General features: G+C 35.1%; 1 protein-coding gene across 1 annotated transcript; it reads left to right on the top strand.

Annotated features, from left to right (window-relative positions):
• Positions 1-2894: 2894 nt before the first annotated feature.
• LOC105446321 (ribonuclease T2-like) lies at positions 2895-13687 on the top strand. The gene is made up of 8 exons (XM_030994731.1): positions 2895-3083; positions 4269-4332; positions 5006-5061; positions 6027-6096; positions 7415-7482; positions 8423-8536; positions 11132-11249; positions 12159-13687. The coding sequence occupies exons 1-8, from the start codon at positions 2989-2991 to the stop codon at positions 12501-12503; spliced, it is 930 nt and encodes a 309-aa protein (XP_030850591.1). The 5' UTR covers positions 2895-2988; the 3' UTR covers positions 12504-13687.
• The last annotated feature ends 1668 nt before the right edge of the window (positions 13688-15355 follow it).

The following is a 15355-nucleotide window of genomic DNA, read 5'->3' as shown; positions in this document are numbered from 1 at the left end:
ACCGACCGCTCACTATACCACCTGACTTTTAATTCAATTCAATTAATTTAAATTCGTTTTATTAATTTTCATTTTCAATAAAACCATACAAAGATATAAACAATAATAAGCATTTGCAATATATAAGAAAATGAAAATAGGGAACTAAAAAAAAAAGGCCAAATGGCCTTGTCGATAAATAATAAGGCATAGTTCCCCGAACATTATTTCTGCATTCTAAAATTTATCTCTTTAGTTTAATGAAAAATATATACAAATATCTGTTATACTTGTTTTTATGGTTTGTATTATGGTTATTGTATAATATTATTAGACATGATTAGCTATGTATGTTGTAAAAATGTATAACCTTATATTTGTTATTTGAACACAGAAATAAAATCAATCAAGCAAACAAACACTCATATACAAACAAAACTAAAAAAGAAAGATACTTGACAAAACATGGACATCGTTCATGGTAGGTAATACAAATGGAAATAATCATTACAAAATCATAAGTTTGAAAAAATGTATAGGTAATGTTGAATTACATAATTCTTGGTACAAGAATCATTGATATTTAGATATATAAGATGCTGCTTCAAGTTTCTTTTAAATAATGTTAACGAATTAATGAGAATATTTCAAAAGAATTAGAGTACCAAATAACAGGAAAATCGATCCGATTTTGGAAAAATTTGCCATAGTTTTTCATGCGATCATTCAAACATTTAAAATCCTAACGATCTATGATTTGAATACGTATATGATTTATACAATCATGCTTCTTTGGAAGAGGAATAGTTAAATCGTCTCAGAATCTTAGTGAAGTCATACCAATTGTGCGATTTGTTATGATTCGATTCGGCTTTATTCTGACTAGAAAGCTTTAATGCCTTATCATTCCGTTTGTTAGCATTCTTATTATTACTCAGAACCTACATCAGGAACTGGAAGATGATGTTTGTTCAGATTTATATATCTAGTATAATTGCAATTGCTTCGAAAATTGGATCGTAGGAAGATCAGATAGTGTGCGGTGGGCTTTGAGCGTAATATGCGCATTATTAATGTAGCTATTGTCATTTTCTTTTACTAACTCAGTTTCATACTGTTACAATTAAATCTATTTCAGTTAGAAGTTCAATCACTAGTCATTTATGCACATGCACACTCTACATGATATTCTTTTTTAAACCATTAAGACCATTTTCGTATTGTAATTGAATTTAAGCATACGTCTTTGTGACGTACCTCGTTTTTTAATACGAGTTATTGCATTTACCTGTTACATTGATATAGTGATTTGTTAATATATTCAAATTTATGAATGTTTCTTTCCTGGGGACCTAGTGACGATTTTCTCAATTAACCTGTTATTAATGAATAAACTACATTTCTTGGAACCCAACGTGTATACATTATTTGTTTCTATGTCGGGCAACCGTCGGGAAAGCTTTCAGTGTGTCAAGAACAACCTTTATTTAAAAATTTAGCATGAATTTGAAATGTTAGTAAAACTGTCTATTGGATCTCGTAAGTCAGAAAGCGAATTGCATACATTAGATCTTGCTAGGTAAGACAAACATTAAGGCTTGTCCTACCTAAAAGCAAGTGATATAGGCAATTTACATTCTGAGTATTGAAATGATTTATTCTAACGGGTGAATGAAAATAATTCATATCGGGGCACTTCACTTAAAGATGTATGCATGAAATTTGGTTGCATTACAAAAATGGACTATGCCATAAAGTCACCCTCTTTCGTTTTTTTTTAATTCTTAGAGAAACGTTTACCAAATATTTAAGGCAAATCTACTCAAAGAGAAAACAAAGAGAAAATACACCCGATCATCATAATGAGGAACGATTGTTCTACAAGGCAGCTATGAAGGTACTAGTGCAAAGACATGGTGATTGATTGATTGATTGACTGATTGATTGCTTGCTTGAATGATTGATGTATTGATTGATCGATTGAATGATTGAATGAATGGTTGGTTGATTGATTGATGGATCGATTGGTTGGTTGATTGATTGTTTTATTGATTGGTTGATTGGTTGATTAAGTGATTGATTGTTTTATTAATTGGTTGATTGGTTGGTTGGTTGGTTGTTTGGTTGATTTATTGATTGATCGATTGATTGATTGGCTTTTCTCTTCTTCGCGAACGGTCTGTGCAAGCCTGCTGGTGACTGATGAGCCTTATGCAGGAAAGAGATGGCTTGGTACAGTAGGTGTCCAGGGGTATAGGTCTGAGAATATAAGGATGTTGTATTATTGTTCCGATTTTTTTTCGGCGCTTGTCTCTTCTCACTTGCTCTTATCTTGTTATTATGCTCAAAAATTGAGGCACCTTGGTGAACTGCTCGGCACCAAGCTTGGTATTGAAAATATAACAACAAAAACATGATTGTAAACCTTTTCGGTAGTTTGATTTAAACTATATGAATTAGAATTGGCAATGTAACGAAACTAGTCAAAACATGACATCAGCGGAATTCTTTTATCAAGCAATGAAGAAAATAATGATCGTAGAGTTATTTCTTTTACATATCTCATCCAGAAATTCTCGTTCAGCTCACATGTTACCAGGGTGGTATTATATGAAAAGGGCATATTGCTCATCAATCACTTTCCCCATCAATCTATCGCTCTTAACTGTCTCTCTATACTGTCCAGTTGTTCTTTGTCGTCTAAGAAAATACGCTGTATTAAATGAACTCAGACGGCTCTTCATGTCTAAGCTGTCACTCAAAGACTAACTTTTAAGAGTGATTGATCGTCTTGGATGCCCTTACATTTTCACCATGCCCTCAAATAAAAGGTAAAACCAAATGCCCACATAACTATTCTTTGCTGAAGTCCAGCGCCAGCACTGAGTAAACGGATACTTCTAGGAGCAGACGACATCTCTTTCAAGAAGCGGACAACACTGGTCATCGAAGGGATATCGACAGCACACCTTGTCAATTTCAGGTTTCACTCGGATTTCTGCTCTAGAAATGGCGCGCATTTCTATTTTGATTATTCTCGTTGCCCTGTGCTGCATGAACACCATTGAAGGAAGGTCCTTTCGAGAGCTCTTCCGCCAAGTTTTGTAAATATATATTCTTTTTCTTCCGTTTCCGTTGGGCTACGATTTTATTATGATTTTAATGATTATTGATTGATGTTCTTGATATAAAGCAGTGTTTTCCTCCCACAAAAAAAATGCCACAGATTAGTTGCTGAAAGGGATAACTTTTCTGGAGAAGGTACAAGCGTAAGAAAAAAAAAGTGGAACCATGCAAAGAGAGGGGAAAATCAACAATGAAAAACAAGTTTTCACGAATACATATTTCAGTAACCTTAAATTGGAAGAAATATCTAAGCTTTATTTCATACTCTAAAAAGAAGCAAATAGAGAAATGATGTTATTTGTTAGTACAAGCTTGTTGTGAACTTCGACAAGAGTTATTCTCTCTCTCTCTCTCTTCTCTCTCCCTCTCACTCTCTCACTCTCTCTCTCCCCCTCTCACTCTCTCTCTCTCTTCTCTCCCTCTCACTCTCTCTTTTATCGCTCTTTATTCATTATGTTTCTCTCTCTCTTTTCTCTCTCTCTTTCTTCCATTCTTCTCTCTCTGTCTCTCTTCACTCTCTGTCTCTCTCTCTGTCTCTCTCCCTCTCTCTCTGTCTCTCTTTCTCTCTATATATATGTGTGTCTCTGTCTCTCCCTCTCTCTCTCACTCTCTCTATCTCTATCTATCTTTGTCCCTGTCTCTCTTCACTCCCTCTCTATCTATCTCTCTCTCTATCTCTCTCTATCTCTGCCTCTCCTCACTCCCTCTCTCTCTCTCTCTGTCTCTCTCTCTCACTCTCTCTCTTTCTCCCTCTCTCTCTATATATATGTGTGTGTCTCTGTCTCTCCCTCTCTCTCTCACTCTCTCTCTCTCTATCTATCTTTGTCCCTGTCTCTCTTCACTCCCTCTCTATCTATCTCTCTCTCTATCTCTCTCTATCTCTGTCTCTACTCACTCCCCCTCTCTCTCTCTCTCTCTCTCTCTTTCTCTGTCTCTCCTCACTCCCCCCTCTCTCTCTCTCTCTCTCTCTCTCTCTCTATCTCTGTCTCTCCTCACTCCCCCCCTCTCTCTCTCTCTCTCTCTCTCTCTCTCTCTCTATCTTTGTCTCTGTCTCTCTTCACTCCCTCTCTATCTATCTCTCTCTCTCTCTCTCTCTCTCTCTCTCTATCTTTATCTCTGTCTCTCTTCACTCCCTCTCTATCTATCTCTCTCTTGGCATACAGTGAAGAGGTTGAATATGACAAGTTAGTTCTAGTCAACACTTGGGGGCCATCTTTTTGTGAGAAGGTGAGACACTTCATTATTTGTTTATCATATTTCAGTAACTCATTTATGTTTTGTATGTTTGCTTGTTTTTAATTCAGGGCAACCCTTTACTACTTCGCAATGAAAATCAATGAGTTTTTGGTACATAATTACCAAATGAAAAAAAGTATACACTGTGCAAAATATGATAAATGTAAGGACTTTTTATCCTTTTCGTGATTCAAAACGTTTCAACGAATGACATTTCAACTTGTGGTAATTATGTAACAAAGTTATTTAAAATACATATTTTATAAATTTGAAGAAAGGTTGATAGGAGACTTAACTCCTATTAGATAACCTCTTATTAGTATAAATATTTACATGTAAATCTTATCAATATTTCTATGATATTCTTTATTCAAAATTGGAAATGCTCCGAAATGTCACTCCGTTACGCCTAGAATTGACTATATGTAATTGTAAAATCACTATTCTCCATCTATTTACTAAATATAGTAGGCGCAATTTACAATTTGAAAGAACACATGTTAATATTGAGTGATTGAAATATTAAATATATTAATTAGAAGCCATGATATAAAAAATTATAAATGTTTACTGTTTTATTAATTGCATATGAGCTGAGTAATCATGTCTTAGCCATAGCTAGTCAAGAAATTTAATATTTTATGGATTTGTTAACATTTTACAGGCAAATTGCGAAATCATTAGTACATACAAGAAGAATTGGACCATCCACGGGCTATGGTGAGTGTAACATCTAAGAGAACAGTATTAAAACACCACCAGATTATTTGAAGAAGGGGCAGGGGGTTTCTCCTGATAGATTTCCGACCAAGAAACAAATACATCCACTTTTTTATAAACTAGTGGATGATTGGTTATGGAATTATTTGCAAGTCGTTAATTTTAAGCTGACACTTACATGGAAACAGATGAAGTAAAAATGGCATTATCAAAATAATAATGTTGCGACAGGCCTTAAAGTTATGATAGTCTTGGATTTATACAATTAAACACTTTGAATTTTACCTCGTTTCTTAATTGCTTAATTCATTCATTGAAGTAGAGAGAAAGTTAAAATATACCAATCACCAAAATATGTTTTACTTTTGATGTAAAGGGGCTCCGTGTCGGTTTGTTGTATTGAAATATAAGAGTCAAATATTACTTCTGCAAAGAAATATTGCAATTTATACTGAACAGCACAACGGGTATGTTGTTGAGTAGACTTAATTGTATTCTGTGTGCGCCCTCTATGCGGGTTTTTATGTTATCCTTTGTTTTCTTATGCTCCTGATCACTTTACCTATAGAATACCAGGTAAAGCTTTTTGAGGTTGATTTTTTATACATTCTACCTACACACAAGTCTTTTTTTTTTCTTCAAGTGATTGGTAGACTTTAAGTGAACCCATAATCAGAGGCTAAGATATAACGTTTAGGAGGGGCGGGGGTCGTTGGATTACTATGCATACATTTTAACCGGTAGGATGGGAAAGCTTTGCAATGAGCAGACAACTGCTAAACATTTATTTTTTAGAAGCAAGGCCACAATATGGTCCTTAGATTCCAAAATTTGCCAGACACACAACTTTAAAAGGTATTTGCTCAGATCAACAAATATTGCAGACGACAAGTATGGATCGGCAATCAGATTTATTTTCAGTAGGGGCTTTGACATACATGTAAAACTTCCTTCTCTCTTTGCAGGCCGTTTAAGAGCAATATGAAAAACACCCCCATAGACTGCACTGGGGAGTTCATTAATGATGAGATCAATGTAAGTTTAAAATAAACACATTACCTTCTGTCGTTTCAAAACTCTTATATTTAGCAATAACTTACATTTCTATCTCATAATATCTGTATTTTCAAATAAAGATGAAGTTAAGAACGACAGGTGCCTGGATTTATTGCCTGTATCATCGCCACAATACCAGTTCCCATCAAAAGACATTTATGCCATCAGGAAAAATAAAGATTTCTGTGTAGACAATTCGATTCATTAGAAGTATTATGGTCTAGTGGATAAGTCACCGGAGTGTGAAGCACAGGGTAGTGGGTTCGAATCCCTGCAACATTAATTAATTGCAATGCTATAAAGAGCACCATAATGGCAGCTCTTCTAAAGCCGGGGTAATTACTGCAAAGCGCCAAAAGTGTCAAGTCTGACAGACATTAGCAGCATACAAGAAACCATTATTAAAACCATTATTAAAACCATTATTATTATATTCATCAGTAATATTGTTATCATCATCGTTGTTATTATTATTATTATCATCATCATCGTCGTTATTATAATTATTTGTATTACAATTATTAATAGAATAAACAGTTAAAAGAAGCCGATCGGTGAAAGTTTGAAATAAATAGGACCAACAATAAAAGAGTTATAATTCTATAGTTATGCGAATTTCAATAGGCAATTTGGTTCGTGGATTGTCGTGTAGAAGGATATCGTTAATTTATAGTTTGCTCCTAAATGCCTTTTCCTGTAGGGTACTACTCAAAATATATTGTGGATAGCTCATCTGAAAGGAAAAGACCCTCCTGACTAATACATGTTAAAAAATTGATATTTTAGTTATTGTTTTGTTTTGTTTGAACAAATGGCACAGCTGTCAAGCACTACGTCACAGTGATATTACCGATTCAGTCAATTTGAAGCGCCCATACGTACAAGGATTAAATCTGTCAAAATTCATCATTTTCTTATTTTTTGGGGTCCGATTTCATTTAAACTTTCACCAGTCTGCTTCTCTGATTTGGAGCAGTTGTCTGTTATGTTTGGATGTTTCCTTTAAACACACTCCATCTCTAACCTAAATTACAAGAGGTTCTCAACCTCGCAATATGATCTTTGGTTATAAAGAACACCTGGTTAAATCATCACAAATAACTAGTGATATGTCCACACTTTAAGTGGTACGCGTGCTGTTGTTGTTGTTACTGTTAATTTCGTAGCTGCTGTTGTTGTAATTGTTGTTGCTGTTGCTGTTGTTGCTTCTGCTGCTGTTGATGTTGTGGTTGTTGTTTTCATTTTTCAATTAAACAAAAGAAGTTATTTCTTCACTTTTAACCATTCTTTATTGTAGGATATACGTAATGAAATGAACTTGAAATGGCCGACCTACAAGAAAGGTGGAATCAAAATTAACTTCTGGTATGTATGTTATAGGACAGAGGGGCTTACTTCGAATCACATAGGATCATCGCGTCCGGTCGAGTGACATGACCTCGCGTGAAACGAAAGCAGAAGATTTCGTAGATTTGCCGTAGGGTTTTCACAAGGTATCGGCTAAATTGGACCAGACCATTTCTAGATGAGAGGGGTTTATTTCACAACATCACCCCCGATATTCCGTGAATAAAAGGGCATGTTTTCACAAAGGGGCGGGTAACACGACCACCCGACCCGACGCGATGACCCAATGATTCGAGTTATTAGAATTATTACGTATCACCTGTTACGAATAATTGTACTAAGTATTTCAATTGTCAGAATACGAATTGCATATTATTACGTGTTGTTAGGTAGGACAAGCCATAATGTTTGTCATACCTAGCAACAATTGATGTATGCAAATCTGCATTCTGACTATTGAAAAAGAATCATTCATAACAGGTGAATGAAATCATTTGTAACATGGCACTCAACAAAGATTTGTGCATTAAATTTGATAACATAACGAAAATGATCTACTGAATAGGCCATTTTCGTAATGTAACCAAATTTAATGCATAAGTCTTTGTGAAGTGCCTCAATACAGATTATTTCATTCACCTGATAAAAATAATAGTATTTCAAAAGACAGAATCCGAATTGCGTACATTAGTGGTTGCCAGGTAGGACAACAATTGTGGCTTGACCTACCTAGCAACACTTGATTATGCAGTTAGCGTTCTGACCATTGAAATACTATTATTCTTATCAGGTGAATGAAATAATTTGTATTGAGGCACTTTACAAAGAATAACGCATTAAATTTGGTTACATTACGAAAATGGCCTATTGAATTGGACATTATAGTTTCTCCGCATAATGTTAAAGGCAAAATCCTGACTAAGTCATCTATGTGTTACTGTTTTTCCTTTCATGACAGGAAACACGAGTATGAAAAACATGGAACGTGTATGAATGATCTGGAGACATTCAACAGCCCCATGAAGTATTTCAAAAATACTATAAAGCTGTTTGATAAGTACAACATCAAAAAGTAAGTACCCATCTCAGGCGCCAAATACAAACGTTATTTTGGTTTGCTGGCTTGCTTCATCTGACTTGCTAACTCAAAATCCAAAAATTATTTTTTGTATCAGGGTTGGATTGATAAAGGTATTATTTTTATAAGTGATTTGCTTAATCCTCCTCACCCTGGTAGCAAACTTTTTGAAGAATTGATACTTGATTACGATATTAATCCTAGGGGTAGGAGGAAATACAATTTTCTTATGAAAAATGTTCCTTCTGATTGGTTGGTCTCAACAGACCTGAATCATGATGTAATCTTTGATGCCTTTGTCAATACATTTGTGCAAGCTAGGAAGGTTCCCAAATATGCTTATAATGTCATACTAGAGCCACATGTTCCCGAAAAAAATTAACATTCTGGAAAGAACTTTCTGACCCTAACCCTGTTGATTGGGACAAGATCCATATTGATCATTTCAAATGTTCTATAAGCACTCGCATTCGTTCATTTTATTTCAAACTATTTCATAAAGCCATAGCATTAAATAACTTTTTGTTCAAAATTAAACGAAAGAATTCTCCTAATTGTTCATTTTGCGATAATGAACCCGAGACTTACCTACATCTTTTCATCGAATGTCAGACTGTAAAACCCATTTGGGATGATACCATTAAAACTATTAATGAGAAGATTAATAAAGTAGTGAATTTTTCAAAATTTGAAAGAATGTTTGGCTATGAAAAGGATATGTTTTTGACGTATTTATTTCTTATGCTTAAATACTACATTTATTTATGCAAATTTCAAAGTAAAATACCCAATTTTCAGGGTTTCAGAACTTACATTGACTATAATAAAGATCTTGAATATCGTATTGCAAAAAAAGAAAACAAACTGCCCTTGCACTTTAAAAAATGGAAGTTTGTCTTATAATCCTGTTTTATAATGTTGTAAATGTTGTAAATTCACTTTTCGTGAGGTTTTGATCTACGTTTTACGGCTTTTTTGTAATGTTTTTATAATAACTTGTAAATATTGTGATTGTTTTTTTGTTGTTCAATAAAACACATAAAGAAAAAAAAAGTATGTGTATGCTTTGTTAATAGGGACTTTTAGATTTGCACAACGACAACGTGAATTGCTACAATCGACGTCCTTTTAATACACTGTCTTGAATGGACGTCACACGCAAATCTAAAAGTCCCTAGTAAGCAATCCGTGGACCAACGACTTTAAAGCTTATCAGCTCTAGTGTGGCTAGGAGGGATTAGACCACACAGTGAGGTCACTGACAGGTGGCTATCTCATCAGCTCTCAAATAACATAAGAAATAGAGGATCATGGGGGACCAACAGGCACCGATGGGGAAGTTTTCTATATAGAGGGAGCAAGTAGCTACAAGTAGGACAGTGGGGCTTTAAGTCTTCTCCGAGGGACTTGGTAATTGGTAATGAGAATTAATGCCTTACCAGAGGGCTCTAGCGCATCAACTTAGCGTTGAACCCAAGACCTCCCTCTTTTTTTCTTTCTCTCTCTCTCCCTTTCTTCATTTCTTTTCCCTCTCACGCTATTGTTATGATTAGTTTATTCATTGTACATAAGTTCCGTGTATTTGATGAGCTTTTGATTATCAAGTTTATACTTACTTAAAGGTATCGCAAAAGTTTTGGGAAATTTTGAAAATTGGATGGAAAGTAATTCTTTAGAATTTTTATATATTTGGATGCACCTGTAGATGTATCATAAGAACTAGAAAAATTAGCACCTAAAACACCATTCCATGGTAGCTGCGACCATGAAAATCTCAAAATGCAGTTCTGATATATAATTTCCAAACGGGAATAGCAAATCGGTCGATTGTAGTCAAGAAACATTGTTTTAAGGCTAGAGTAAATCAGTCTCGAGAGGGAGCTATACAACTTGAGAGTTTATTGTTTACAGTTTCATGACTTTAGACTTGATTTCAACAGCGACAACGATCATGAAGTATTGTAAAATCGCATATGCTTCCAATATGTTCATTTGAACCAAATTCATGACCCCATACCAAAACTTTGTATTACGTTTACTTAAATATTGCAGTTATGTCATTATGCAAAAATAAAAATAAATAATATAACAAAATGATAAATATAAATTGGTGTATACTGTGAGGTTTGGGAGTCATAACAATTATTGTAAGTAATTGACTGAATCTTGTTTAAAGTCATGCACTGTACACATTAAGATGTATATTATATAGGACTACACACAGGCGGTAGAGATGTTTGGTCCCAGCACCTCAGACTTTTCTCGTCATACTTTTAATATTCGAGCATTTAACATTCTATTTCATTTCCAAAAACGTATATAAGTATAACGATAACAAAGAAAACGAGGTGAAATAATAAATAAAATAACACACAAAAGAGGAGGCCCTTTTATGGGACTTTCCCTCTATGAAACTCTGCCAAATTGACATTTAAAAAAGAACCCAATTTTTTTTGGTCTTCACCTTGACAAAAACACCTCCATTTGGCAAAGCTTCTTACAAATAAATAGTCTGTTATCTTAATTTAAAAAAAAAAATATTAAAACATCGAAACATCCTTGTTCGTTCTCTGTCTCTCTCTTATGTAGAATCTTAGCGGACGGTGATAATGCTATACGACCTTCAGATACTCTCAAATATCCACTTGCCTACATCACTAACGCTCTCAATAAGGGGCTGGGTGTCGATCCCGCTGTCTACTGTGTGGTAAGTTTCTTATGCAAATTATCATGTATTAGTAGTCGAGTGGTTTGTATATTTGACCTTAGATGTGAAGGTTGTGCGTTCGAACCCCGGCACGGCACTTACGTCCTCAAGCAAGACATGTTATCTATATTTCTTCTCTCCATTCAGATTGTAAATAGGTATCCGTTAGGGTGCGAAAGTCATTGTGGTATGTTGTAAGCGTCTGTAAAATGGCGCCTGACTTAAATGCTCCCCATGGAGTGGAAAATGTTTACACATTATGTGATATCGAAGTGTATAGCGTTAAGTATTAAAGATAAAGGTGAGTTCTGGTCATCCGATTGCATTGTGAAAGGAAGGGTGTGGAATGGATCAGAAAAAGTTGATCATGTAGCATGTAAGTATAAGGGAGTTTACAGATAGCACATGGTACAAATGACCCCAAATATCCACGGATCTTTTACACATGGAGAAGTTCCACTTTGAGCATCTTAGAATAATAACTGCCAAAGTCCTAGATGTGCTTCATGAATACCTTTTGTTTGACCTCTTGAAAAGAATACTTCCACCTGCGTATCATAGAATATACCGTTGGTGCATAAATGAATAATGTTACATAACTTTCATGAGCGCATATCCAGTATTCATCTATGTGGGTTTTACCATTTTGGTACAAATGACCTTTATCTGCCCATGCGCAGATCTATAAACTCCCTTATTGGTGTGTATACTGCAAGGTTCCAGAGTCATCAAAATCATAACGAATGTGGCCCAGTCTAGGTAAAGTAACAAGTACTGTACACAGAAAGATGTAATCACAATGCAATCGGATGACCAGAACTCAACGTTATCTTTAAATTTCAATAATGTCTTTTCAATCAATGAATCAAATGACGAGATTTTTTTTTTTTTTGGTTACCATGGTAACAGGAGAGGAAGAAGATCCAGTACCTGTGGGAGATACGCATGTGCTTCAACAAGATACTAAACCCCATCACCTGCGGGGCATCACTGGTAGGAGGGGGTAAATGTAACCCCCTCAAGAAGGTTCTTTACCCCACATTCGAGAGCAAAATCGAGAAGGGACCACCATCCGGTCCAAAGTTCATGCACGATATCGCGAAGATGATTGGAAGAGAGATGATGAGGATGAATGAAGAGGAGGAGGAGGAGGAGGAGGAGGAGGAGACAGAGCTGTGGGAGAACTTCATGGAGGATGGCAACGCTGAGTTTATGGTAGAAAACCCGTTCCGTCAGAATTCCACTGCATTGTAACGGAACGTCAACTGAAATGGACAGCCGAAGAAAAAAGTTTGTGAGACTGCAACTTTATCATTTTAGACTATGTCTGGGTTAATGGTTTCAATTTTTAAACTTATTGCTAGGTCAAAATAGCGAAATTACATGCAACAAAAAGAATGGGGTTAAATACGGGATTCTATAAAATGGACGAGTATGAATGGTAACTGGATGAGCAAATCTTTCCTTGGATAAACAGTTTGATATAAAAATCAGTAAATTGTATAAGCAGTAATGTAACACACATGACAAACAAAGTCTGGTTTCATTTATTTATTTCCCTTTTAAAATGAAGATATCTAAACATGATCGAAGTACATATCAATTCAATAATTACATAAAACAATGTAATGAGATTGGATAAAACGGAAAAATAGAAATACTGGAAATGATATCGGAACGTTGTTTGTTTAAATGGATTCATGAAACGGAGGGGCATGCTAAAGAAACAATGATTGTATGGTGCAAGGTTTCATCGGGTAAAAGGGCGCCAAATTCAGTTTCAAATATCTATCTTAGATTCACATCTGTAACATCTATTATAAAGTAAGATCTTGTTTAGGCCTTTCTAGCTATTCTCTATTGTGTCTGTATTTCAAGTTATCTTGTTGATCTGACATGACATCCAGAAAATCAGTTTAAGAACAGTATGGGAATATGTGCAATATTAAACAAGCTTTATAGCATGACGGTCCTTTAAAGTTTAGTATTACATTTAAAATAACTAAATTGCTATCGTAGGTCTAAAAATACCGATATGTAATGATAGGTTATCAATTGTATTTACTAGAAAAATCAAGAAAAATGGTGTAACAGTTATGGGTATGCAAATTTTACTTTTGAATATTCAAGATTTCTATGTGGTCTTCTAAAGAATAAACCTGTTTACTGACATATGCAAATTTCATGCAAATGAAATAACAGGTTAATGGAATAACATCCATAAATTTGTTAGTACATCGGTGTTATAAAACGTAATTTATTCTGAGGTAATTAACTTGTTTTTTATCATTTGTATTTCTGAATTTGTTATTTGATGTGTTGGTTTGTAGAATGATGGTAGTAATTTGAATTTTCAATCGCCCGGCCTAACATAGGTCATTTATCTATTTCTTGTATCATTAATGATAAAATAAAGCATCGCAATTTGAGGATCAAAATGAATGGCAATATATAGCTTGAATAGTAAACGCTGTGGCATGAGATGAAAAGGAGAGGATGGGATGTGAGCATGTGCGTTGGTTTTTGTGGGCGAGATGTGTGTAATTGAGAGAGGGGGAAAAGATTGAAGGGATTGGGGAGAATGAAGATCAAAGGAGAATTGGAGAGAGAGAGAGAGAGAAAGAAGGGAAGGGGGGAGAGAGAGAGAGAGAGAGGGAGAAAGATGAAGAGAGAGAGAGAAGAATTGAGAGAAAGAGAGAGAGAGAGAGGAGAGAAATATTACGAGAGAGACAGAAAGAGACAGAGATAGAGAGAGAGAGAGAGAGAGAGAGAGAGAGAGAGAGAGAGAGTAGGCGTTACTCGGTCTACATAACGATAATGTAATTTAAGATACTGTAGCATAACTAGTCCAGTAATTTAGTAAGACATAGAGGGCGTTATAGTTAATTGTGAAATATATATGTGTACATCGTGAGATGTCAGGGAGTCGGCGCTTAGCTGCCGTTGGGGCAGGTTCTATATAGTTGTGATCTGTGAGTCAGCGTCGGGCTGTCGTTGCGACAGGTCCGTTACCAGGAACGAGTAAAGTTACTTGAACTGAAGATACTGTGCAAGTGTTGTTTCTTTAGTCCTGTCAGACATTCAGTGATTGCGGGAGTGAGTAAAATGAGAGCTAGTCCACGTTATTTCTTACACAATATACTTTTGTGAGAGCCCACTGAGAGATATAGTCGATGAATGATTGTCGAGAGCGTGAACCGGGTTTTGAGAGACTGCAAGGCAGAACGCTACCCCGGCAGAGCCCGGTTACGCCACAATACTACGCGTGTTAATTTACATCCTCTATCTCCGCATTTTTATGTAATCACTCGTCTGCTTTCGATGAAAGATAGCAAAATCTCGCATGAATTTTCACCTGTTATATATCATTGTATTTCAGAAGTCAGAATGCGAGTTCTATTCACTCATTGTTGCTAGGTAGGACGAACCTTAGGCTTTGCCCCACTTTACAAAAATATAATATATACAAACTGCATTCTGATTTATTGAGATAAAATTATTGGCCACTTTCGTTACGTAATCAAATTTGATGCATAAATCTTTGTTAAAGGGCAAGTCCACTCCAAAAATAATTTACTTCCAATAGAAGCAGACAAATCAGACAAACCAATCCTAAAAAGTTTGAGCAAAATCGGATAACGAATAAGAAAGTTACGATTTTTTAATGACATGAACAACTTTGAAAATCACAAGACAAATTGGCAACTCACTCATGAGTCTATGACGTCATTGCTTCACTATTCACTAATTGTTTTCTTTATATTGATAATATAAATTTCCCATTTCCCCCCTAAGAATCTTAATTCCTCACACCAGGATCCAAGTTTTTTTGATATTTATATGTTTTGTGTGGATGCACGATTGTAGATTATCATATTTAGTTAAATTATTATATTTTCCATGTAAAATGTGAATTTAAAAACTATTTATATAAAAATCAATGATTATGAATATACAATATTCAGAAAGTAGTATCAATTCTTCAAAGTTCATAAAAGATTTTGGGAAATGTCATGGGGAAATCAAGTTTTGGGGGATAAAAAGGGAAATTAATGGGATAAAAATATATAAAGCAATTGATAAAAAGTGAGGCAATGACGTCACAA

The sequence above is a fragment of the Strongylocentrotus purpuratus genome, unplaced genomic scaffold (assembly GCF_000002235.5).
Source record: "Strongylocentrotus purpuratus isolate Spur 01 unplaced genomic scaffold, Spur_5.0 spur5_scaffold_21, whole genome shotgun sequence".
Taxonomy (NCBI): Eukaryota; Metazoa; Echinodermata; class Echinoidea; order Camarodonta; family Strongylocentrotidae; genus Strongylocentrotus; species Strongylocentrotus purpuratus.
The sequence above is the reverse complement of the archived record's forward strand: the minus strand, read 5'-3'. Positions and strand labels throughout refer to the sequence as shown.